The sequence below is a fragment of the Rana temporaria genome, chromosome 4 (genome assembly GCF_905171775.1).
Source record: "Rana temporaria chromosome 4, aRanTem1.1, whole genome shotgun sequence".
NCBI classification, from domain to species: domain Eukaryota; kingdom Metazoa; phylum Chordata; class Amphibia; order Anura; family Ranidae; genus Rana; species Rana temporaria.
Window position 1 is genome coordinate 59,960,963 of NC_053492.1, and position 26,908 is coordinate 59,987,870.

The window sequence follows — 26,908 nt, forward strand, 5'->3', positions numbered from 1 at the left end:
TCATGGAATAAAGGGGGGGGTTTCAAAATTGGGACTTTAAATGAGGTAGTTAGTAAACCACCTCCATCCCTGGTTGTATAATAAAAAAGAAAGAGAGAGCGGGACTTTAAATGAAGCATGTGCGGGGATCAGATTACAATGGATAGGGGGAAAATAATAAATATGGAATAAGTTATTAATTTCAAGACTTTCAAATAATGCACCGTCCATGACTATATTGCATTATTAAAGAAATTTTGTAAACAATTATATATATACTTGACAGAAAAAGCTGGGGTATTTAATATAGAAAAAAGGGGGGTTTTTTTTGGGGCTATAAATTAGATGACAAACTCAAATAGAGGTGAAGCAATAAACATTTCTAACCAGGTTCCTCCTTACCATCCAATCAGCAAGCCAAGTACAACGGTCTAACTATACATATTAAAAGCAGAGGATTAGTCGCACACATTTGCAAATATATGTTTTAAGCTGCAGAGCCATCACCAAGGCTCCCTGCGATTCTGCAGTCCTAACTACACACTTTTTAAAGTCTCCTCAATGGAGGCATGTACAAACTGATGGGTGGATGAAGGACAGGTGATTGGGGGGGTGTGTCCCCACCTCACCTATGCCTGGTATGAAATGAAAAAACAAAACCACAAAAAGAAACTGCAGCAATAGCTAAAATCAATGCAGACACCTGATTTAAACAATCGAGTCCCACAACTCACATGCTTCCATCCCTCATTATTTTGGAATAAAGGGGGGGGTTTCAAAATTGGGACTTTAAATGAGGTAGTTAGTAAACCACCTCCATCCCTGGTTGTATAATAAAAAAGAAAGAGAGAGCGGGACTTTAAATGAAGCATGTGCGGGGATCAGATTACAATGGATAGGGGGAAAATAATAAATATGGAATAAGTTATTAATTTCAAGACTTTCAAATAATGCACCGTCCATGACTATATTGCATTATTAAAGAAATTTTGTAAACAATTATATATATACTTGACAGAAAAAGCTGGGGTATTTAATATAGAAAAAAGGGGGGTTTTTTTTGGGGCTTTTCTGATCCCCGCACATGCTTCATTTAAAGTCCCGCTCTCATAGTTCATGTTCATGTTCAGTTCATGTTCCCCAATACTTTTGGTAGTCTATTGAAATGCAAAAACAGCTTGAAGAAGGCAAAATGCAGGTCAGAATGAGGTCAACTACATGCCAAGTGTCGGTGAATAATCTCAAAAGATGTTAAAAGCAGCTGCATTTGTCCATCGAAGCTCATTGACACTGGCCCTAGGTAGGAAGGTGCTTGTACAATTCTTTGCGCAAGTGCCTATGACTTCAATGTACCCACCTTCAATAGAAGCCAGTCAAAATTGGATGGTAATGCGTTGGTTACTGGTTTGCCAGCATTGATATCCAGCACAAGGTCCAGAGCCCTGATGCATTCATCTGCCCTCTTCTGTACCTACAGATATGAAGCAGAGGATAACGATCCACATGAATTCATTTATAAAAGAACACAGCACAGTTATAAAGATATCAATTAGTAAATGATCCTCTCCCTTTCACATTGTAATATATGTAACATTAGCAATGCTCCCAGAAGTATTTAATATAAGTGCATCAATGTCAAATTACTGGCATGGTGTTCTATAACTTAATTTGTGAGGTTTGTCTATGATTGGCTGACTCCTCTCCATTTTACTGATGGCAAGCCAGTTTTTTTGGAACAGGAAGGAGTCGCCTTAAGTGTTCCTTTCACTGGAACTAAAGGGCCAAGCCCAACCCCTGATAAAAAACAACCCCACACCATAATCCCCCCTCCACCAAATGATTTGGACCAGTGCACAAAGCAAGGTCCATAAAGACATGGATGAGTGAGATTGGGGTGGAGGAACTTGACTGGCCTGCACAGAGTCGTGACCTCAACCCGATAGAACACATTTGGGATGAATCAGAGCAGAGACTGCGAGCCAGGCCTTCTTGTCCACATGAGTGCCTGACCTCACAAATGCTCTTCTGGTGTGCATGTGGTGTGAACTGGCCCTTAAAGTTCATGTTCCCCAATACTTTTGGTAATATAGTGATCCACCGCACTTATGCCATCATCTTCCTTTCTTTGTCATCAGGAGGTGGCTGTCTCCTCCTGGTTCTTCAGCCAGCCCCCTGATAACACACAACCAGGTCCTCTCTCCTGGAGAGGCTGTGTGATACCCCAGCTGATGCCCTCTTGAATATCTGATGTGGATATCCCAGGAAGCAGGAGAAGGGTGATATCATACTAGCCTAGACAATGGCAGGCAGGGGATGGGGTGGATTTTTTAGGTTAAAAGGTGACTTTCATCTTTTGTTACATACACGATGTAACATGGTAATGTGCTCCAGTGCCCACTCCCCCCAAATACCCTGCTATAACAGTGGACTGGAGATTCTCTCCCTGCACCCGCTGTCACAATTTTTAAAACAGTGCATCATTCATTCACACAGTTCTGTGAATGAATGAACTACAAGTCCTGTCCTCCACTGCAGCGGATGGCTGGTAGTTCTTAATGAATTTGTGAGGGCACTAATGAGCGCTCTCCTAGTTCATAGATTCTTTCTGCAAAACTGTCTGCTTGTACAGGCAGACTGCTATGAGTGTCTGCAGGAGCCTGACATTGCACCCCTGATCCGTTAATCTTGGGTGCAATGCTTTATTATTATTATTATTATTATACAGGATTTATATAGCGCCAACAGTTTACGCAGCGCTTTACAACATCAGGGAAGACATTATAGTTACAATACAATTTAATACAGGAATGATCAGAGGGCCCTGCTCGTTAGAGCTCACAATCTAGAAGGGAGGGTGAAGTGGATCAGAGGGTAGTAGATGTGGGGGGTGATCAGGTGGGCAAAGTTAAAATACAGTTGTTAGGTGTGGGTAGGATAGGCTTCTCTGAAGAGGAGGGTTTTCAGGGATCCTCGAAAAGCTAAAAGAGAAGGAGATAGACGGATAGTTTGGGGTAAGGAGTTCCATAGGCTTGGAGAGGCTCTGGAAAAGTCCTGTAGACGAGCATGGGAGGAGGTGATGAGAGAGCTAGAGAGCAGGAGGTCTTGAGAAGAACGAAGAGAGCGATTAGGTTGGTATTTGGAGACTAGGTCAGTGATGTAGCAGGGGGCAGAATTGTGGATGGCTTTGAAGGTCATAGTTAGTATTTTGAATTTAATTCGTTGGGCAAGCGGAAGCCAGTGGAGGGATTGACATAGAGGAGTAGCAGAGACAGAGCGGTTGGTAAGGTGGATAAGTCTGGCTGCAGCATTCATGATGGATTGAAGGGGGGTTAGAGTATGCAGCGGTAAGCCAATGAGAAGGGAATTGCAGTAATCAAGGCGAGAGATGACCAGGGAGTGAATTAAGAGCTTTGTGGCGTCATTGGTTAGAAAGGGGCGTACTTTACAAGCTGCATTGTAAAATAAATGCACATTTTTGTACCTGCAAATCATGTGCATTTATTTTTTTACAATGCTAGTTGTTGGCCTTATTCAATACTGTGCAGCTAATACACCAGATGAGGCCACACACACTGATGACGTCAAGCCATATAGTTTATTTAATCACACGCACATAGCCATAACCCTGTGCTGCATTTCACCCCTCTACAACTAAGTTCCATCGGGGGAGAAATGTGTCAAAGGGGTGTGGCTATGGGCAGTGACTGCGAAGATGCCACAGTGATTGAATAAACAATACAGTTTGACATCATTAGTGCCTCGTCTTCTGTATTAGACCCCTTTCACACTGGGGCGTTTTTCCAGGCGCTTTAGTGTTATAAAAAGCGCCTGAAAGAAGCTGCATCTGCAATCCCAATGTGAAAGCCCGAGTGCTTTCACACTGAGGCGCTGCGCTGGAAGGGCGTCAAAAAAAGTCCTGCAAGCGGCTTCTTTGCGGTGCCTTAGGAGCGTTGAATACACAGCTCCTAAAGCCCCCTTCCCAGGGAGCTTTTTTTAACGCCAACGCGCCTGAAAAACGCCCAGTGTGAAAGGGGTCTTAGCGGTGTTTAACTAGCGTTTTTCAGACGCTGGCAGTGTGAAAGGGGCTCTGAAAGCACTCGGGCTTTCACATTGGGATTGCAGATGAGGCTTCTTTGAGGCGCTTTACATGCTTTTTTTAACGCCAAAGCGCCTGAAAAACGCCCCAGTGTGAAAGGGGTCTTAGCTGAGGAGGGAGGAGGATTAATATCTAAAGGGGTATTTTGAAATGGATTTAAAGTTCAGTGTTGAGCCTTATTTAACCACTTCCTGCCGGCCGTACGACTTTGTATGGCCGCAGTGTGGATCCCAATTGCCGGGAGGCCGTCTATATACGGCCTCCAGCCACTGGGGGCGCGCGAGCGCCGACAGCAGCGCGCGGGTGCCCGCCGCATCACTGAGATGCCGATGCGCGTGCCTGGCCGATGCGATGTCCACCAGGCACCCGCGATCGGCGGTTACACAGACAAGGACATGGATCTGTGTGTGTAAACACTGAGATCCACGTCCTGTCAGGGAGAGAGGAGACCGATCTGTGTCCCTTGTACATAGGGACACAGATCGGTCACCTCCCCCAGTCAGTCCCCTTCCCCCACAGTTAGAAACACTATGCAGGGTACACATTTAACCCCTTCCTCACCCCCTAGTGTTAACCCCTTCCCTGCCAGTCACATTTATACAGTAATTAGTGCATATTTATAGCACTGATCGCAGTATAAATGTGAATGGTGCCAAAAAATGTGTCAAAAGTGTCCGATGTGTCCGCCATAATGTCGCAGTCCCAATAAAAATCACAGATTGCCGCCTATTTTGTAGGCGCTATAACTTTTGCGCAAACCAGTCGCTTATTGCGATTTTTTTTTTTTACCAATTTTTTTTTTAATTGGGCTATTTATTATAGCAACAAGTAAAAAATATTGATTTTATTTTCTAAATTGTTGCTCTTTTTTTGTTTATAGCGTAAATAATAAAAACCGCAGAGGTGATCAAATACCACCAAAAGAGAGCTCTACTTGTGGGGAAAAAAGGACGTCAATTTTGTTTGGGAGCCATGTCGCACGCAATTGTCAGTTAAAGCGACGCAGTGCCGGAAGCTGAAATTTCACCTGGGCATGAGGGGGGTATATGTGCCCAGTAAGCAAGTGGTTAAAAAAGCTATCCAGTCAGGTAGAAATTCGTTCCAATCAGCTGAATAACAGGGGTCTGAGGTAGGCAGAGCTTAGGGATTTTACTAAAACTGGAGAGTGCAAAATCTGGTGTAGCTGTGCATGGTAGCCAGCCAATCAGCTTCCAACTTTAGTTTGTTCAGTTAAGCTTTGACAAAAAAAAAATGGAAGCTGATTGATTTGTATGCAGAGCTGCACCAGATTTTGCACTTTACCAGTTTTAGTAAATTAACCCCTGGAGGGTTCCAGCTCACTGTCTTCAAGTTGAAAAACTCTCAAGCAGGCCATACATTATGCAATGTTCTTTTCTTCCACCATGGGTGGAAAGAAAGAAACTTGTTCAAATTCCCCCATCAACACATTCATCCCCCCCCCCATGCTATTGTGTTCTGCCAGCGGGGGAGCCTTCTCTGCTGGCAGAACACAATGATTAGTGTTGCTGACTTATAGCCTGTGGCACTAATTGGGAAAAACTCAACAGGCTGGTTGTACACAAGTTGATTGATTAATCGACTTGTGTACAATCAGGATGTCCATACATGCATCAAGATTAATCTGTTCCCTATGGAGCAGCCAAATTTCTATCCATGTATGGCTGGCTTTACATTTTGGAAAAAAGAAAGATCCTATGAGCTGAACATCACTGCAAGGCCATGCCCCCTGGAGCCAGGGTTGAGGCTATTATACGCACATACGTGGTAGTGATGTGCGGCTTGTAGGACCTTTGATTTTTGCCCATTTGACTATTGGAGCTAGGAACTCCTCTACCTGCACTCCCAGCGGCGTGTTGTAGGAAGAGGACCCAGTGGTGTCTTGGGCAGCACCTGCCATTCGGTTTCGGTCACGGCTTTAGATCTCAACTCTTCTGCATCCTTCTTTCCAACAATCCAATCTCTTACCTGCTCAAATCGGAGTGGGAATTCATCTGAGCCTGGCTTTGGAGCCTTGGTATAAATCCACACCTCCTCCAGAGGGTCACACTCCTCCTCACAAGCATCAGTAGAGGACCTTTCCCGGAGATAAAACGTTGCAGATGCAGACTCATCTCTGTTAAAGGGTAATCCATTCAAAGAAATTATTAATTCAGCAATCTATAATGCTCAGCTAATCTCACTGGCCCGGATTCAGGTAGATTTGCCCCTTATTTACGGAGGCGCAGGGCAGCGTTTTTGCCCTGCGCCCCCGCAAATTTACTGCGCTACCCGCGATTCACTGAGCAGTAGCTCCGTAAATTGCGTGTGCGCTGTGTAAACTTGCCCTGCGTAAGGGCGCCTAATGTAAATGATCCCGTAGGGGGCGGGAATCATTTAAATTAGGCGCGCTCCCGCGCCGAGCGTAGAGCGCATGCTTCGTCGGGAAACTTTCCCGACGTGAATTGTGGCAAATGACGTCGCAAGGACGCCATTTGCTTCAAAGGGAACGTGAATTGCGTCCAGCACCATTCACGAATCACTTACGCAAATTACATAAAATTCGAACGTCGCGACGCGGGAACGACGGGTATACTTTAGCATTGGCTGCCCCTGCTATTAGAAGGGGCAGCCTTACGCTAAACACGCCGTACGGAAACGACGTAAATTGCGTACGCAGGGCTCGCGCAACATTGTGAATCGGTGTTAGTATGCAATTTGCATACTATATGCTGACCACAATGGGAACGCCCCCTAGCGGTCATCGCAAGAATGCAGCCTAGATATGCGTGGCATAAGAGCCTTATGCCACGCAGATTTTAGGCTGCAGTCGGCGTTACGATGTTCCTGAATCAGGAGCATTCGTAACGCCGGGGCAAGTAAGCAATTGCGCTGTGTAACCTATGGTTACACAGGCGCAATTGCTACTTGAATCTGGGCCACTGTTATTTTTTTTTTGTTGCAAAGGCAATAAACACAGGATAATAAATCTAGATATATGTTTTGTGATTAGATACTCCAAGTGATGCTTCCAATGAGGATACGCTTCAAATTAAAAGCGCCAAAAAGTACAATATGAAACCCAATTACTAAAAATATACAGATATTCACCTTATTCACTAGAAGAATGGATTCCCCTGATTAATACCAATCTACTTCTTTATAAATGAATGTATAAGCTTATATAGAGTGTAAACAGTTTAATAAGATCTGGATACATTGATCTCCTCCCTCCACATGCTTCTCCCACTACACCCTGGTGATAAGTCCACGTAAATTTATGTCTTCCTTTTCATCTCTTGTAATGTAATGCACCCCTTTTAAAGACTAAAGGCCCGTACACACGATCCGATTTTCCGACGGGAATTGTGTGATGGCAGGATGTTATCAGATAATCCAACCATCTGTACGCTCCATCAGACAATTGTTGTGGGAATTTCCAACAATGGAGCCGGGTCACAAAGCTGCGTCCTGGATTTGGAAAGGGTCTTTGGCTCTAAATCAGGTGCGAATTCAGGCAGAAATTTGGGCCTGATTTGCACCTGGATCGGAGAACAGGGGCACACCAGGCCCCATACTATGAGCCGCCGCATGTCTGAACCCAGACTAAAGGTGGGTACACACCATAAAAAAAATTGGGTGAATGATCTTCCAGTGTTCCTTGATATTTTACAGCCAGAGTCAGAACCGAGGAAAGAAATAATGGGCTAGATTCAGCAACAACATACGGCGGCGTTTCTCCAGATACGCCGCCGTAATTTCAAATCTGCGCCGTCGTATCTTTACGCCAATTCTCAAAGGCAGATACGTTGAAAAAATAGGCTTCCTCCGCCGACGTAACTTGAATACGGCGGCGTATAACTGTGTGCAATTTTACGCTGGCCGCTAGGGGCGCTTCCGTTGTTTTCGGCGTAGAATATGCAAATGACCTAGATACGCCGATTCACAAACGTACGTACGCCCGGCGCAATTTAGTTACGTCGTTTACGTTAGGCTTTTTCGGCGTAAGGTTACTCCTGCTATTAGGAGGGGCAGCCAATGTTAAGTATGGACGTCGTTCCCGCTTCAAATTTTGAATTTTTTACGTCGTTCGCGAATAGGGCTGGACGTAATTTACATTCACGTCGAAAGCAATGACGATTTGCGGCGGAATTTCGAGCATGCGCACTGGGATTCTTTCACGAACGGCGCATGCGCGGGGTCACCATTAATTTAAATAAAACACGCCCCCCTCATCCTCATTTGAATTAGGCGCGCTTACCCCGGCCCCATTTACGATACGCCGCCGTAAGTTAGGAGGCAAGTGCTTTGTGAATACAGCACTTGCCTCTCTAACTTACGGCGGCGCAGCGTAAATACGATACGCTGAGCCGCCGTAACAATGCGCAAAGCTACCTGAATCTAGCCCAATGTATGAAAATGATCGTACAGCAGTCTTTTTTTGGTTGTTTATGTTTTTTAAAATCATGCGTAGTCTTCGTATCTGTTTTTCTTTTATGAAAATCGGATGAAAAACAGTACACATTACATGAAATTTGTTCGTTGTTTGATGTCGAAAGTTGTGTATGCACTATATGAAAATCGAGCAATCGTGCTTCGTACGAAATTTTTCTTCAAATTTTTTTATAGTGTGTATCCGCCTTAACTCCAGCTACCGATCTTGAAAATCAGGGGAGCAGCACACAGGAATCTAAAGGCTTAAGTGGCAGGGTCTCCCATTTTTTGTCTGATGTTTAGCTACTCTATACCAATGTAATTATGACAAAAAATGTGAGGCTTTAGTACTGCTTTAAAAAATGATCGCTTCTTCATTCATATAGCCATTGGTCAGCACATCCATTTTCTAACAATGAAAAATAAGAAAAGCTGCCCATAAAGACAGGTAACATATCAGACAGATTACTGCTATACGACTAACTGACCATCATATAGGTAACTCTGTTCCCTAATGACGTAAGCCTGTCTGACCAATCATTCTTCTGAGAGTAGGTGGACAGCAGATGTCTTATGCCGCGTACACACGATCGGTTCGTCTGATGAAAACGGTCTGATGGACCGTTTTCATCAGACAAACTGATCGTGTGTGGGCCCCATCGTTTTTTTTCCCCATCGGTGAAAAAACTTAGAACCCGTTTTAAAATTATCTGATGGTTAAAAAACCGATAAAAAAAACGATCGTCTGTGGGGAAATCCATCGGTTAAAAATCAACGCATGCTCAGAATCAAGTCGACGCATTCTCGGAAGCATTGAACTTCATTTTTCTCAGCACGTCGTTGTGTTTTACATCACCGCATTCTGACACGATCAGATTTTTAACCGATGGTGTGTAGGCAAGACTGATGAAAGTCAGCTTCATCGGGTATCTGATGAAAAAATCCATCGGACCGTTTCATCGGATGAACCGATTGTGTGTACAGGGCATTAGATTTCACAAAGTAAAAAACATTCGTATTTACCAAGTGCATAGCAAGTGTATTTAATTATTTAATCATTCTTTTCTTTTTTTCTTTTTTTTTTTACGTAGACCTAAAGTCAGATTTTTTTTATATTTTGGATACACCCCTTTTAATTTTTTCTGCCATCAGTTTCCCGATGGGGAGATTTCCCTTCACTTCCTGTCCCACAAATAGAGCTTTCTTTTGGTGGTATTTGATTACCTCTGCGGTTTTCATTTTTTGCGCTATAACCAAAAAAAGACCAATCATTTTGAAATAAAGACTAAAATAAAAAACAATATTTACTTTTTGCTATAATAAATATCCCCAAAAAAAGTCTTTATCAGTTTAGGCCAATATGTATTCTCAACATATTTTTGGTAAAAAAAAAAAAAAAAAATCCAATAAGCGTATATTTATTGGTTAGCGCAAAAGTTATCACGTCTACAAAATAGAGGATAGATTTATGGCATTTTTATTATAATTTTTTTTTTTTTTTACTAGTAATGGTGGTGATCAGCGATTTTTAACAAAACTGCAACATTGCGGTGGACAGATCGGACACTTTTTTGAGACCAGTGACATTTATACAGCAATCAGTGTTATAAAAATGCATCACTAGGAACAGACCATCTCTCTCTACTCCCTTGTCAGAATAGAGATCTGTTTGTTTACATTGACAGATCCCCGTTCTGACTCTCTGTGGAGTGCCCGCGGGTGGCCGGCAGACATTGTGGCCGCTGACCACGTGTATCCGCTTCCCCCCCGCCGTGCTGCCGCCTGCTATAGCTGTAAAACAGATTGACGTACAGCTACAGCGATTCGCGGGAACCTGCCGACCTGCCGGGAAGTCAGGAAAAACCCGTCTTTTGCCCGTGACATGTGGCCGGAAGTGGGTGCAAATACCTGTCTTTAGACAGGTATCTGCACCCCCCTCCCCCCTGAAAGGTGTCAAATGTGACACCGGAGGGGGGAGGGGGCCGATCAGCGCGACTTCACTTTAGGGTGGAGATCTGCTTTAAGGTTATAAAATAAAGTTTATCCCAGAAGGTTATGGTAAGGGGGGGGGGGGGATAACAGGTACCAAAAGCCCCCCATTAAACTAGTGCAAAGCACACTGGAGCCTTTTTAGAACAGAAAGTATTCACGTGTTTCTATCCATAAGAAGAAGGAAACTATTCCTGTAGGTTCAGAATATGCAATAGTCATAAACACTTTTTTCCAAAAGCTATTGTAATCCATCTATAGTACCTTCTAAGTGCATCCACTTACCTGTGTTCAACTGCGGCAACTATAAAGCCTTGCGATGCCAACCCGATACAGACAGCTGAATACAACGTTCTGTAAAGATAAACCAAATTTTAGTTGTTTTTATTAGTACAGACACCTTTTTTTAACAGAATTAACAGAAAAAATGTAATACAGTGAGTGTATAGTGTTACTAGATTTTCTACATGTTGATGATCTGATGTAGTGGAAGGTACCTGAAAGCTCCAAGCCCATGAGAGAATATAAGCAGGGGGTATCTTTCTCCTGGTTTGAATGGTGCGTTCAGCTTTGCCGGACATTTCACAGAACCTGCATATAAGGGACAAAGTACATCAATGCTATGTGACCATAAACAAAAAAATGGCCATTTTTGAAGTTTATTAAAAAAAAAAAAAGAGTACAAAAGATTAAGCACTAAATGTAAAAAGTGCATCAAGCAGTACGCAGGTTGCATTGCTTTATTGAATGAACCTTTATGTGCCAACTTCATTCACATTCATAGCGCACACTATTGATAAAGTACAATTTTACAGTACATTGTTAGATTTTATTATTCAGCCCATGGGCTGAATGGAGGCTCCACTATCCATGATTGAAATTAGGCCTGCCCCTGCTGAACCAGCCAAATTTCGATCAGTATATGGCCATTTTTAAGAGAGGTTTTATCAGAAAAAAGGTCTTTATTTTTCTACTGTGTGAGCCACATACTGCGATTTCACGATAGTATCTGCTATGCGTTTTTAGATGCATGGGGTGTGGGTGTCAAAAACTGCAAGAATGTATGGCAGCCACTCATGTTTTTAAAGAGCAGTGCGTTTTGGCTGCAGGTGGTTGCGGGTGCTGGAATAGGTGCGATCCCGCACCCCGCAATAGTATGCACCTAGGCTAAGACACATTTTTTGAAAAACTTGATCAACCACTTCAATACCGTGCTGCAGCTGGAAGACCGCTACAGCACAGCTCTGTTGTTTTGGAAGGGTGTCCATGGATGTCCTCCCAGAGCCACGCCCCCCTTGAGCATGCATCCAGCATGCTCTGTGAGCGCTGTTTATCACAGATCAAGGTCACAGTGGCCCTTTACCATGTGATCAGCTGTGTGCAATCACAGCTGATCACATGTAAACAAACTTGCCGGTTGTCAACATTCCTGTCCTCATGCGCTGTCACAGCACGAGGAAAGGATAGCCAGTAACCAGCAAGTGTCACAGGGGAAATTTACACTAACAATCAGGTTACTGATCATCGTGCCCTGATTATGAGTGCAACTTGTTGATGCAGATTATCAGTGCCACCTCATCAGTGCCCACCAGTGCAGCTCTTTAGTGTCCATCAATGCAGCTTCACCAGTGCCCTTCAGTGCAGCCTCACCAGTGCACCTCATCAGTGCACATCAGTGCAGCTTCATCAACGCACATCAGTGAAGAAGAAAAATGTCTTATTTGCTCAATTTTATAACAGAAACTAAGAAAAATAAATAAAACATTTCCGGTCTCTTGTTTAGCAAAAAATGAAAAACCCAGTGGTGATTAACCACTTCAATACCAGGCAACATATGAAATTTTGATAAAAAAAATTTCCCCACGAATAGATCTTTCTTTTGGTGGTATTTGATCACCTCTGCGGTTTTTATTTTTTGTGGTATAAACAAAAAAAGAGCGACAATTTTGAAAAAAAAAAATATATATATATATTTTTTACTTTTTTGGTATAATCCCATTAAAAAAAATGTTTTCCTCAATTTAGGCCAATATGTATTCTACATATTTTTGTTAACAAGCGTATATTGATTGGTTTGCGCCTACAAAATAGGGGATACATTTATGGCATTTTTACATTTTTTTTTCTAGTAATGGTGGCAATCTGTGATTTTTATTGCGACTGCGATATTGCAGCGAACACACCGGACACTTTTGACACTATTTTTGGACCATTCACATTTATACAGCGATCAGTGCTATAAAAATGCACCGATTACTGTGTAAATGTGACTGGCAGGGAAGGGGTTAACACTAGGGGAAGAGGAAGTGGTTAAATGTGTATCCTAGGGAGTAATTCTAACTGTAGGGGGGGGGACGACTCACAAGAGGAGGAGACCGATTGGTGTTCCACTGTATTGGGAACACACATCGGTCTCCTCTCCTCTGACAGGACGTTGATCTGTGTGTTTACAGTCCTGCTGTGTTCACGGGCAATCGCGGGTGCCCGGTGGACATCGCGGCTGCTGGGCACGTGCATCGGGTGCCGAGTTACGCGGCGCACACTCCCTAGAGGCTTGGAAAGTAAAAGACGTCATATGAGAGCAGCCTGGAGGGACAAAGGGTTCCTGCTGCCGTCATATGTCTATGTGTGGTAGGGAAGCAGTTAAATACTATCAAAAGAAAGCGCTATCTGTCTCCAAAAATTATAAAAAGGTCATTTTGGTACAGTGCTGCATGACCGTGCAATTGTCATGTAACGTACGACACCGCTGAAAGCAGAAAACTTGCCTGGGCAGGAAGGGGGTGAAAGTGCCTGGTACTGAAGTGGTTAAAGATATTACATATGGGGGCAGGTGCTTGTTTTTTCATTTTGGTTCAGAGATTTCCAATTCTGGACAGAGCTGTAAGGCCTCAGATATCTTTTTTTTACAGTGTAATGTTATGAGAACCTTCTTTGTATGAAAGTATTGCACAAGATTGTATCCTTTTGACACTTGAGTGTTGACTGTTCTTACACACTTACCAAAGTAATGGCTAAAAATGTAATCAATTAGAGTCCTATTCAGCTTCAGAGTGTCTGCGAGTCCTGAGTAATATTCTTTGCGGGGAATCCATACAGCGTCTGCATATTCCTCGCTATCCACACAAGGGTAGAAGAGTCGAAGAAAACTGCCCTGCACAGAAGAAAAACACTCATCAGTATAATACTGTATAGAACTATAAGGGGAGAGCACAGACAATGTTTATGTAAAACCTTTATCACAAAATAAAAAAAAACTGTTGCTGTAAATGCGCTGTGAGCTGGAGTGTGGCATCCATTTGTTAGTGTATCTAAATCTGCTAACACTCCCCTCAGACTTACAATGCTGCTGTCCAACGATGTCCCTTCTGTTTCCTCATCCAGAGTGGAGGCCTGAGTCACACCTATGCAATATTACTGCTTTTTGCATTTTGCAGATTTGCACTACAGTCCATTTAACATGGTTTCCTATAAAACACGTTGTGTAGTGCATATCTGAAAAATGCAAAAAGCAATAAAAATGCATAGGTGTGAATCAGGCCTAATACAGGGGGTGTGTTACTGGCCAGAATACCAGGTGAAAACAGAAGGAAAAAATAAATAAAAAAGAAAAACTAATACAGCCACCTCATTTATAGATTAAGGCCCAGATTCACGTAGGAGAGCGCATCTTTGTGCGGGCGCAACGTATCCTATTTACGTTACGCCTCTGCAACTTTGACAGGCAAGTGCTGTATTTACAAAGCAAAGTTGCGGCGGCGTAGCGTAAATAGGCTGGCGTAAGCCTAGTTCAAATGTGGAAGATGTGGGCGTGTGTTATGTAAATTTAATGTGACCCCACGTAAATGACGCTTTTTACAAACGGCGCATGCGCCGTCCGTGAAAGTATCCCAGTGCGCATGCTCCAAATTAACCCGCAAAAAGCCAATGCTTTCGACGTGAACGTAAATGACGCCCAGCCCTATTCGCTAACGACTTACGCAAACAACGTAAAACGTGAAAAATTGGTACGCCTCATAGAGCAGGGGTAACTTTACGCCGGGAAAAAACCTTACGTAAACGGCGTATCTGGACTGCGACGGCCTGGGCGTACGTTCGTGAATCGGCGTATCTAGCTGATTTACATATTTCTAGGCATAAATCAGCGTACACGCCCATAGCGGCCAGCGTAAATATGCAGTTAAGATATGACGGCGTAGGAGACTTACGCTGGTCGTATCTTATACAAATTCTGGCGTATCTGATTCTTTGAATCAGGCGCCAAGATATGACGCCTCAGACTCAGAGATATGATGGCGTATCTGGAGATACGCCATCGTATCTCCTACATGAATCTGGGCCTGCCATATATAAAATTTAGGGTTTTGTGTTTAATACCACTTTAATGTAGTTTGACTAGTCACTAATGTCTACAGGCCCCTTAACAAATTATATGGTGGACTGTGTTGTCAGTAATCCCTGGCATTTTGCCATGTACTTCAATATACACTATATTACCAAAAGTATTGGGACACCTGCCTTTACACACACAAACCTTAATGGCATCACAGTCTTAGTCTGTAGGGTCCAATATTTCATTGGCCCACCCTTTGCAGCTATAACAGCTTCAACTCTTCTGGGAAGGCTGTCCACAAGGTTTAACCACTTACCCCCCGGAACATATTGCTGCCTAAAGACCAGAGTACTTTTTGCGATTCGGGACTGCGTCGCTTTAACAGACAATTGCGCGGTCGTGCGACGTGGCTCCCAAACAAAATTGGCGTCCTTTTTTTCCCACAAATAGAGCTTTCTTTTGGTGGTATTTGATCACCTCTGCGTTTTTTATTTTTTGCGCTATAAACAAAAATAGAGCGACAATTTTGAAAAAAATGAATATTTTTTACTTTTTGCTGTAATAAATATCCCCCAAAAATATATAAAAAAACATTTTTTTTCCTCAGTTTAGGCCGATACGTATTCTTCTACATATTTTTCGTAAAAAAAATCGCAATAAGCGTTTATTGATTGGTTTGCGCAAAAGTTATAGCGTTTACAAAATAGGGGGTATTTTTATGGCATTTTTATTAATATTTTTTTTACTAGTAATGGCGGCGATCAGCGATTTTTTTTTTCGGTATTGCGACATTATGGCGGACACTTCGGACATGTTTGACACATTTTTGGGACCATTGGCATTTTTATAGCGATCAGTGCTATAAAAATGCATTAGATTACTATAAAAATGCCACTGGCAGTGAAGGGGTTAACACTAGGGGGCGGGGAAGGGGTTAAGTATGCCTGGGTGTGTTCTTACTGTGGGGGGGGGGGTGGCCTCACTAGGGGAAACACTGATTTTCTGTTCATACAGTGTATGAACAGAAAATCAGCATTTCCCCTGCTGACAGGAACGAGAGCTGTGTGTTTACACACACAGCTCCCGTTCCCCGCTCTGTACCGAGCGATCGCGTGTGCCCGGCGGCGATCGCGCCCGCCGGGCACACGCACGGGAGTCGGGGGCGAGCGGGGAGCGCGCGCGCGCGCCTCCGGCGGCGCGCGCGCGCCCCCTAGTGGCGGCTATACGATAGGACGTATAGCTACGGGCTCTCGCCCAGGAGAGCCGACCTGCCGCCGTATAATGACGGTGGCTGGTCGGCTACTAGTTAAGAGTGTCTATGGGAATGTTTGACCATTCTTCCAGAAGCACATTTGTGAGGTCAGGCACTGATGTTGGACAAGAAGACCTGGCTCACAGTCTCCAATCTAATTCATCCCAAAGGTGTTTTATGTGGTTGAGGCCGAGACTCTGTGAAGGCCAGTCAAGTTCCTCCACCCCAAACTCACTCATCCATGTCTTTATGGACTTTGCTTTGTGCACTGGTGCGCAGTCATGTTGGAACAGAAAGATGCCATCCCAAAACTGTTTGAAAAACAACCCCAAACCATAATCCTCCCGCCACCAAATGATTTGGACCAGTGCACAAAGCAAGGTTCATAAAGACATCGATGAGTGAGTTTGGGGTGGAGGAACTTGACTGGCCTGCACAAAGTCCTGACCTCAACCCGATAGAACACCTTTGGGATGAATTAGAATGGAAACTGCAAGATAACTTTTCCCGTCCAACACCAGTGCCTAACCTCACAAATGCGCTTCTGGAAGAATGGTAAAACATTCCCATAGACACACTCCTAAACCTTGTGGACAGCCTTCCAAGAAGAGTTGAAGCTGTTATAGCTGCAAAGGGTGAGCCAACTCAATATTGTACCCTACGGACTAAGACTGGGATGCCATTAAAGTTCATGTGCATGTAAAGGCAGGTTGTTCCATTACTTTTGACAATATAGTGTTTATCCTCCCTTTCAGAACTAGTAGCCAGTATATCATGCAGATTCTAGCTCTGAAACCCAGCTCTCTCAGACAGCTCGGGTCCCCACTAAGGATTGGGAACCAAATAGCGTGGTTCCTGATCCTGTGATCACTATGCCAGGTATGACATAATAATTACATGCAGGCTGGAGGCTTCAATGACAAATAAAGCCTTCAGCCTGCTGATGGCACTGCAGCCTGAAAATGGCAGTGTGCATCTGTGTATCTGTTTAATACTGTAATTTTGGGACACACTTACAGTATTAAAAAAAAACATTAAGCATTGTCAGCTTATAATAAAAAAACTGGGTTTTTATTGAAAAAAACAGCATACCAAATAAAAGACTTACGTCCTTAAACATGTATAATTTTAGGTATGCAAATTTGTCAGTTAAAGCGGAGTTCCACTTAACTTTACAAGGTGGTCTTAAACTAAAGACCACCCCTCATTTTTGGATATATTATTATTATTTTTTCCTACCGTTTCAGAAGTTTAAAGGTGTACTTCTGTCCCAGCCAGCCTCCTTCTCCACACCTGCCTTCTGGGACCTGTGTGTGCCTCAGAAGACGAGGTGGCCATTCAGAAAGTGCCGCACAACTTGAGCTCTGAGGAAGGGGGACTCGTCTCCCAAAACATGTCAGTTTCCAACTACAGTGATCTGGTATTTCTTCATTTTCCTAATTTTTTGTGAGTATATTTTTGGCTACGCAATAAAATGTTATGGCGTTGGAGGTAATGCACTGGGTGTTTGCGCCCTCCTTTTTTTCCTCACGGTGCTTTGAAGTTTCCCCGCTCGAGGAGGGCAGCATCGATTGGAATGTTACCTTTGTACTGTGGGATGTGAGCGCTGAGGCCTGACTGTTCTGGAGAATTTTCACTGAAAATTCTGCCCAGGGTCCAATCAATATTAAAGACGGCCCCAATCACAGGAAGTGTTATCATCCGTAACCAGTTCCCTTCTAGTAGAAAAGAAGAAACGGCTGCACATCCGTAGGTACCAATTGCCATTTAATGATCACCGTAGTGACAACGAAGACACCAGCATGCAGTCACGTAGACAGGTTTCTCACATCCATCTTCTGCTTAATCATAATTAAGCAGAAGATGTATTTGTGAAACGTGTCTAAGTGACTGAATGCTGGTGTCTTCGGTGTCCCTACGGGAGGGGTGTCAAACTCAATTTTATCATGGGCCGCATGAGCATTATAATTGCCCTCAAAAGGGCCAGTTGTATCTGTAAGATTAGATGTCCAGCGCATCCTCTCCCCATATCTTAGATGTCAAGAGCATCATCAGAAGTTGGGTCCCCAACTCTCCCTTACATCACAGTGCACCCCCCTTTCCCTATGCTGCTGCTGGGAAAAAGCTGGATGCATTGCTTAAAGGCAGAACGTAAGGGTCTGGAGAAGGACCAGAGGAGGGCTGGAGAACTCCTGCAGCTGCAGGAGAGGTGCAAGGGCAACATGAAATGGCCTGGAGGGCCGGATTTGGCCCGCGGGCCTTGTATTTGACACCTCTGTCCTACGGTGATCAATAAAAGGCAATTGGTACATATGGATGTGCAGCCGTTTCTTTTTTTACTTCAAGTTTACCATGGAGGTGGGCTGGGGCTGGCACTCCGAGAGAGGTTCCAACTTGGGTTTAATTCAAGCACCTGGAGCAGCGGGTTCTTCTTTCCTGGATTTTCCCTTCTAGTAGACTATAAAACACCATCCCTTGGAATTCTATGGCCGATAACCTTTGCAAATGCAATAGAGCCATCTCATTTAGAGAAACCCCCAACTAAAATCTTCTCCCGTTGGTACCTTACTCCCTCTAGAATACATTCTTTCTATCCCTCAGCCTCTCCTGCTTGTTACAGAGGCTGCCCAGAACATGGTACATTTTTACACATGTTTTGGAACTGCCCTCACCTTGACCAGATATGGCAGTTGGCTATCGACAGATTTGAGAAATCCTCTAAGCACAGAATAGTTCCCACTCCCCAAATCTGCCTTCTTTATGCTAAACTTCCCGACGTTCCATTTCCTTGCTCTAGACTTTTTCATTCGTTATGTAGCTTTATACAATGGATGGTAGCCTTTAATTGGAAATCTAAAAATGTTATATGGTCTCAGGTTCTGGATAGGATGGAGATGCTCAAACTTTCAGAAAGAATCTTCCACACCCTACAAGACCGCCTCCAGGTTTATAATGCTAAATGGTCCTACTGGAACCTCACTTAAAATGTTATACTATTAACAATAATGTAATAATGTTATGCCATTCCTATGTTCAAATTATTTATCCTTGCCTCCTGGGCCTTTATTTTTTTTCTTTTCACTATTTTTCATTTAAGGCTATACAGTATAGTATGCTACTGTACTACCTCATGTTCTTTGATGTAATGCCTATACTACCGCTGACTTAATGTCAAACCTTTCCTTAACCACTTTATGTAACTGACTGTTCGTACTTCCAATAAACGTTTGTAAACAAAAAAAATAAAACACCATCCCTCTCATCTTCATAACAGAGAGAGTAAGGCCCCATGCACACGAGAAGCAAATGCAAACTCATCTAAACACAAGTTTTCAAACGCAAAAACCGGCGTTTAAAACGCCCGTTTTTGCCGCAAATATTGCGGCGTTTTACCGCGATTTACCGCGTTTGCGTTTATAAGCATTTGGTTAAGAAACATCATAAGACCCTCCCTAAGCTCAAAAGACAATATTATTTAACCATTTCAGCTATTTTGTGAGACCAGAGCAGCTGAGAGAGCAGCAGTGTACGTGTATTTAGCGTGTCACTTGCCACGTCACCTGGCCACGTCACCTGCCACGTCACCTGGCCACGTCACCTGCCACAAGTTGTGGATTGTCCACTGGCCACGTCACCTGCCACATCAACTGGCCACGTCACCTGCCAAGTTGTGAATTGTCCACTTGCCACATCACCTGGCCACGCCACCTGCCACAAGTTGTGGATTGTCCACTGGCCACGTCACCTGGCTATGTCACCTGCCACGTCACCTGGCCACGTCACCTGGCCACGTCACCTGCCACAAGTTGTGGATTGTCCACTGGCCACGCCACCTGCCACGTCACCTGCCATGTCACCTGGCCACAAGTTGTGGATTGTCCACTTGCCATGTCACCTGGCCACGTCACCTGGCCACGTCACCTGCCACAAGTTGTGGATTGTCCACTGGCCACGTCACCTGCCACATCAACTGGCCATGTCACCTGCCAAGTTGTGAATTGTCCACTTGCCACATCACCTGGCCACGCCACCTGCCACAAGTTGTGGATTGTCCACTGGCCACGTCACCTGGCTATGTCACCTGCCACGTCACCTGGCCACGTCACCTGGCCACGTCACCTGCCACAAGTTGTGGATTGTCCACTGGCCACGCCACCTGCCACATCACCTGCCATGTCACCTGGCCATGTCACCTGGCCATGTCACCTGGCCACGTCACCTGGCCACGTCACCTGGCCACGTCACCTGCCACAAGTTGTGGATTGTCCACTGGCCACGTCACCTGCCACATCAACTGGCCACGTCACCTGCCAAGTTTTGAATTGTCCACTTGCCACGTCACCTGGCCACGTCACCTGCCACAAGTTGTGGATTGTCCACGTCACCTGGCCACGTCACCTGCCACAAGTTGTGGATTGTCCACTGGCCACGTCACCTGCCACATCAACTGGCCACGTCACCTGCCAAGTTGTGAATTGTCCACTTGCCACGTCACCTGGCCACGCCACCTGCCACAAGTTGTGGATTGTCCACTGGCCACACCACCTGCCACGTCACCTGCCATGTCACCTGGCCACGTCACCTGCCACAAGTTGTGGATTGTCCACTTGCCACGTCACCTGGCCACGCCACCTGCCACAAGTTGTGGATTGTCCACTGGCCACGCCACCTGCCACGTCACCTGGCCACGTCACCTGCCACAAGTTGTGGATTGTCCACTTGCCACGTCACCTGGCCACGCCACCTGCCACAAGTTGTGGATTGTCCACTGGCCACGCCACCTGCCACGTCACCTGCCATGTCACCTGGCCACGTCACCTGCCACAAGTTGTGGATTGTCCACCTGCCATGTCACCTGCCCACGTCACCTGCCACGTCACCTGGCCACATGACCTGCCACGTCACCTGGCCACGTCACCTGCCACAAGTTGTGGATTGTCCACTGGCCACGTCACCTGCCACATCAACTGGCCACGTCACCTGCCAAGTTGTGAATTGTCCACTTGCCACGTCACCTGGCCACGCCACCCTGCCACAAGTTGTGGATTGTCCACTGGCCACGGCACCTGGCCACGTCACCTGCCACATCACCTGGCCACGTCACCTACAACAAGTTGTGGATTGTCCACTTGCCACGTCACCTGCCTCAAGTTGTGTATTGTCCACTTGCCACGTCATCTGCCATGTCACCTGGCCACCCCACCTGCCACAAGTTGTGGATTGTCCACTTGCCATGTCACCTGGCCACGTCACCTGCCACAAGTTGTGGATTGTCCACTGGCCACGTCACCTGCCACGTTAACTGGCCACGTCACCTGCCACAAGTTGTGGATTGTCCACGTCACCAAGCCACGTCACCTGCCATGTCACCTGGCCACGTCACCTGCCACAAGTTGTGGATTGTCCACTTGCCATGTCACCTGGCTACGTCACCTGCCACGTCACCTGGCCACATCACCTGCCACGTCACCTGGCCACGTCACCTACCACAAGTTGTGGATTGTACACTTGCCACGTCACCTGCCACAAGTTGTGGATTGTCCACTGGCCACGTGACCTGGCCACGTCACCTGCCACATCACCTGGCCACGTCACCTACAACAAGTTGTGGGTTGTCCACTTGCCACGTCACCTGGCCATGTCACCTGCCACAAGTTGTGGATTGTCCACTGGCCACGTCACCTGCCACAAGTTGTGGATTGTCCACAATGCAATGCAAGCAATTAAATTTTTTATGGGTTTTTTTATGGTTTTTCATCATTTGCCATCATTTTTGAGATTTCTAATGTAAAAAAATAGGTCACCTTTAAAAACGCCTATAAACGAAATCGCGGCAAAACGCCGGTACCGCGATTTGCCGCGATTTGCGTCTAAAACGCAAAAGCTGAAAGCGTCTGAACCCAAAATTTTGGGTTTGGAAAAACGGCCCTAAACCCAACTGCTTTGAAACGCCAAAAAACGTGATTGTGTGCATGGACACATAGGATAACATTAAATGTGTTCAGGGGCAGTTGAAAAAAATGCCCAAATGCCTCTGAACTCGAGTTTAGCAGCGTCTCGTGTGCATGGGGCCTAAAACTTTTTCCGATTAGGTGGCTGCAGCTCATACGATAACTAGTGTATTCTGACAGCGTAGTCCCTCTATCAGAATACAATTGCACAGCAGGGAGGATTCCTCCATCCAACTTGCATGTGTGGATGGGGAATTCATTTGTTTTAATTCAGTCATCCCACATCTATGGCCAACCTTAACCACTTAACCCCCGGACCTTTAGGCAGCTAAATGCCCAGGCCAGGTTTTGCGATTCGGCACTGCGTCGCTTTAACAGACAATTGCGCGGTCGTGCGACGTGGCTCCCAAACAAAATTGGCGTCCTTTTTTCCCCACAAATAGAGCTTTCTTTTGGTGGTATTTGATCACCTCTGGGGTTTTATTTTTTTGCGCTATAAACAAAAATAGAGCGACAATTTTGAAAAAAAATGCAATATTTTTTACTTTTTGCTGCAATAAATATCCCCCAAAAACATATATAACATTTCTTTTCCCTCAGTTTAGGCCGATACGTATTCTTCTACCTATTTTTGGTAAAAAAAAAATCGCAATAAGCGTTTATCGATTGGTTTGCGCAAAATTTATAGCGTTTACAAAATAGGGGATATTTTTATTGCATTTTTATAAAAAAAATATTTTTTACTACTAATGGCGGCGATCAGCGATTTTTCGTGACTGCGACATTATGGCAGACACTTCGGACAATTTTGACAAATTTTTGGGACTATTGTCATTTTCACAGCAAAAAATGCATTTAAATTGCATTCTTTATTGTGAAAATGACAGTTGCAGTTTGGGAGTTAACCACAGGGGGCGCTGAACATGTTAGGCTTCACCTAGTGTGTGTTTACAACAGTAGGGGGGTGTGGCTGTAGGTCTGATGTCATCGATTGTGTCTCCCCTATAAAAGGGATCACACGATCGATGCGCCGCCACAGTGAAGCACGGGGAAGCCGTGTTTACATACGGCTCTCCCCGTTCTTCAGCTCCGGGAAGCGATCGCGACGGAGCAGCTATAAACGAATAGCCGCGCCGTCGTCCCGGATCGCTCCCCGAGGTAAGCCTCCCGCAGCGGAGGGGGTCCCGATCGGACCCCCGACCCGCGGAAAGGCAAGGACGTATATATACGCCCATCTGCCTGTCCGTGCCATTTTGCGGACGTAAATAGTCGTGCGGCGGGCGTTAAGTGGTTAATCAGAAGTTAGAGTGCATTTGTGAGTTTACAGGCACAATTTTCCAAATTAGCGCATTGTGATAATAAAGTTCTGAAACGTTGTCTGAGGCCCCGTACACACGGCCGAGGAACTCGACGTGCCAAGCACGTCGAGTTCCTCGTCGAGTTCTGGGATGAAGCCGCCGAGGAGCTCGGCGGGCCGCCTTCTCCCATTAATATAAATAGGGTAAACTCCTGCGCTGTCTGAAAAGTGAAGGGAAAGGACAAACTAAAAATACTGCTGCAAATATAAAAGTCTACCTCGATAGACTGAAGTGAAGCAGAAAGATTAAATTACAATACTTGCGCTGTAAGGTGTGGGACAGGGAGTATGTAATGGACAGTAATAATTTGTGAGTGACTGGTGAAAATATTATTAGTGAAAACAATATTATAAAACATATAACAGTGAAACCAATACAAGGACAGTCCTTGATGAGCAGGTCTACACTCCAGGAAGGTCCGGATCCAGTGCAGTTCTGCCGTGCAGTAATGTGCTCCAAACGGAGATAAATCCTAATCTCCAGTGTAAAAATAAAATTAAAAATAAAAATAAAAATGCAATCAAAAAGTAAATAAAGATACGAAAAATACACGGAAAACAGTCCTGAAGGAAGTATATATATGAGACCCTTAGATCCGTAATATAGGTGGGAATAGGATAGTTGAGCCAACACCAAAGTTATATGTAAACACCTTTGGTGAACCCAGCTGCTCACCTCGAGTTAGCCACAATATGTCCAGGTTAAAATGGTCTAGATGGTTACAATCCACAAATAACACATGTAAGTCTCCATCCGATGTTTAACATGAAAAAACAGAGTAAAAAAGACAAAAGAAAGGCTGATGGTGAAATACCGTCACAAAAAAGATATTAGCAAATGGGATCTTGACGAATGGAAATGCACTCACATGTGAGTGAGAGATCTCAGACTCATATCCACGAGTACCGCACTCGTCGGTCCCTCTATCTTTCCTCTGCTTTTTTTCCCCCTAATTCTCAGGGTTCAGATGCTGGCTGTTTAGATCTCCCCGGGGTTTCTCAATGTGTAACACTGTCTCAGCTGATGTGGGCTTGTAGTAACTCCTATCCCTCTCTCATTAGCTCAGATGCAGCGCTCAGATGGCGTTTGCAATGTGAAAAGGGGTGAGAGAAAACATACCCATAGTATAGCCCAGTCAGCAATATAAACCGAGTTTATTAAAAGCAACAGTTAAAACTCACATAACAATGCGGGAACTCAGCAACAATCCTTACGAGCGGCGAACTCGTATGTCCGTTCGTCAGATGTTTGTGGTGTGTCCTGCCTACCAATCCCGACGCGTATCGTCACAGTCACGTGACTTCATCAGGGACACATGGACAGACATTTATAGTCTGTGTTAATGAGCACCCGGCGGCCATTTTGTCGGAGCTCATAGAGAATGACTACGCTGCCTGTGTTCTAATCGCGCCATGCTGTGTAGTGCAAGCCGCGCTCGTGGACAAATCAGAGAACAGGGGTACAGATCGCACAGATGGCGTCTCATGCGATCGGATCAGCAATGGGATGTCACGATGGACAAACCAATATAAGGACATAAAAGCACAGAGGAGGGTCTGAGGCTATAAAAGCGACATATCCTGATACTATGTGGAGCCATGATAAAAACAGTCAAAATTATTAAAAAATATATATATGTATATGGCCCGAGTCTATATTATATTTATATACAGAAAAAATTATATAAGGGGATATTGGAGCTAATTAGAAGGGAAAAGGTGGTGGGTAAAGCAAAGGGAGGGGCGGAAGGGAATAGGGATATGGAGAATGTCTCCCTAGGTGAAACATCTTCAAAAATCCATATGTGCCAGATAGCCAGTTTAGAGAGAAGTGACCAAAATAATGTCAAGTATAAATATACTCAGACATGAGGGTATGTCAAGGGGTGTCGGACATAACGATGTGTGATATAAGATATGTATTCATGTAGCACTCATGCTGCATGGATACGGGTGATACAGTGACAGTGACTGCATATGCAGTCAGCAACTAAGCTCACAGCGGGGGGCCTAACTAGGGGGACCTGGTGGCGTGATAAGGAAGTGAAAAGAGATAGGGCATGTGGAATATATGTGCCAGTGGGTAAGTGGCCATACATATAAATGATGAAGTAACATTTACTGGTTGTATGGTAATGGTAGCTCTGTTACATAGGCCAATATATAAACAAATACTGTAATATAATTTTTAAAATTAAATTAAAAATTAAAAATTAGTTTGGAAGACGTGGAAGCTATAAGGGGGACATCCTCAGATGCCAGAAAAAACAAGACCGTATCGAAAAAGATGGGGCATGATGTACCACAACATATGACGTACAGCCAAATATCATCTATAACATATATAGTAAGAGAGACCATCTACAAAGTAAAACTAAAAGTTACTGAGAAAACAATTGAGGTCAAATTCTATATTTAAACCTTTGGGTGCAAAAGTGTCCATGGAGAATATGTACTTCGACTCTATTTGACTCAGTGTTCTGACTTTATGGCCGCCACGCCAAGGTCGGGAGTAGGGCACTATCCCCCAAAACCTTAAGTGTGTAGGATCTTTCTGATGTACTTCGGCGAAATGGCGGGATACACTGTGTTTTGGGAAGCCGCTTTCGATATTTTTAACGTGCTCTTTAATGCGGACTCTCAAGAGCCTTTTGGTGCGCCCAATGTATTGGAGGCCACAGCTGCACTCCAAACAATAGACTGCACCCTCAGTGTGGCACCCAATGAATTCTTTGACCTCATATTGACTCCCATTACTATTGGACTGAAACTTGGTTACTTTTAGGTTGGGTATACGGGTATGAGTGCATGAATAGCATCTCTTACAGGGATAAAACCCTTTTCCTGTAAAAAAGGAGAATGCTTTTTTCGGGGGGTCAATCACATTTTTGACCAGTTGGTCGCGCAAAGTAGGCGCACGTGTGTATATAAACCTTGGTTTATTGGGCAATATCTCCTTTAGACCCGAATCTGATTTTAGAATATGCCAGTGGCGTAGAATGATTTTCTCTATTTTTTTATGCTGTACATTAAACTCTAAAATAATGGGAACCTGGTCTTTCCTGCTAGCAGGCCTACGGGTTTCTAGAAGTTGACTTCTTTGTAACTCAGTTACTTCTCTTATTTTGTCTTGGATAAATGTTCCTTCATATCCCTTCTCTATAAACCTATCGCCTATTTTGTTGGCCTGAGTCTGAAATTCCTCAATGGTCGTGCAGTTCCGCCTTAGCCGTACCAGCTGCCCTTTGGGTATGTTAAACAGCCAATTCTTGTGGTGGCAGCTGGTGATGGGGAGGTAGCTATTACGGTCAACGTTTTTAAAAAATGTTCTCGTGCTGAACATATTGTTCGTCCGGCTGATTTCCAAGTCTAAGAATGGTATCACTTTCTCTTCGATTTTATCCAAGACAAAATAAGAGAAGTAACTGAGTTACAAAGAAGTCAACTTCTAGAAACCCGTAGGCCTGCTAGCAGGAAAGACCAGGTTCCCATTATTTTAGAGTTTAATGTACAGCATAAA

The 26,908-nt window shown here is 44.5% G+C and overlaps 1 protein-coding gene across 4 annotated transcripts in view; it reads right to left on the minus strand.

Annotated features, from left to right (window-relative positions):
- PLA2G7 (phospholipase A2 group VII) overlaps positions 1-26,908 on the minus strand; it is a 112,330-nt gene that overhangs the window by 25,956 nt on the left and 59,466 nt on the right. For all 4 annotated transcript variants that reach the window (XM_040348464.1, XM_040348461.1, XM_040348462.1 and 1 more), the window contains exons 3-7: positions 13,499-13,649; positions 10,993-11,086; positions 10,781-10,849; positions 6,062-6,209; positions 1,337-1,450 (exon numbers count right to left, since the gene is read on the minus strand). In XM_040348464.1, the coding sequence (XP_040204398.1) occupies positions 1,337-1,450; positions 6,062-6,209; positions 10,781-10,849; positions 10,993-11,086; positions 13,499-13,649 (576 nt within the window). The remainder of the gene's footprint in view (positions 1-1,336; positions 1,451-6,061; positions 6,210-10,780; positions 10,850-10,992; positions 11,087-13,498; positions 13,650-26,908) is intronic.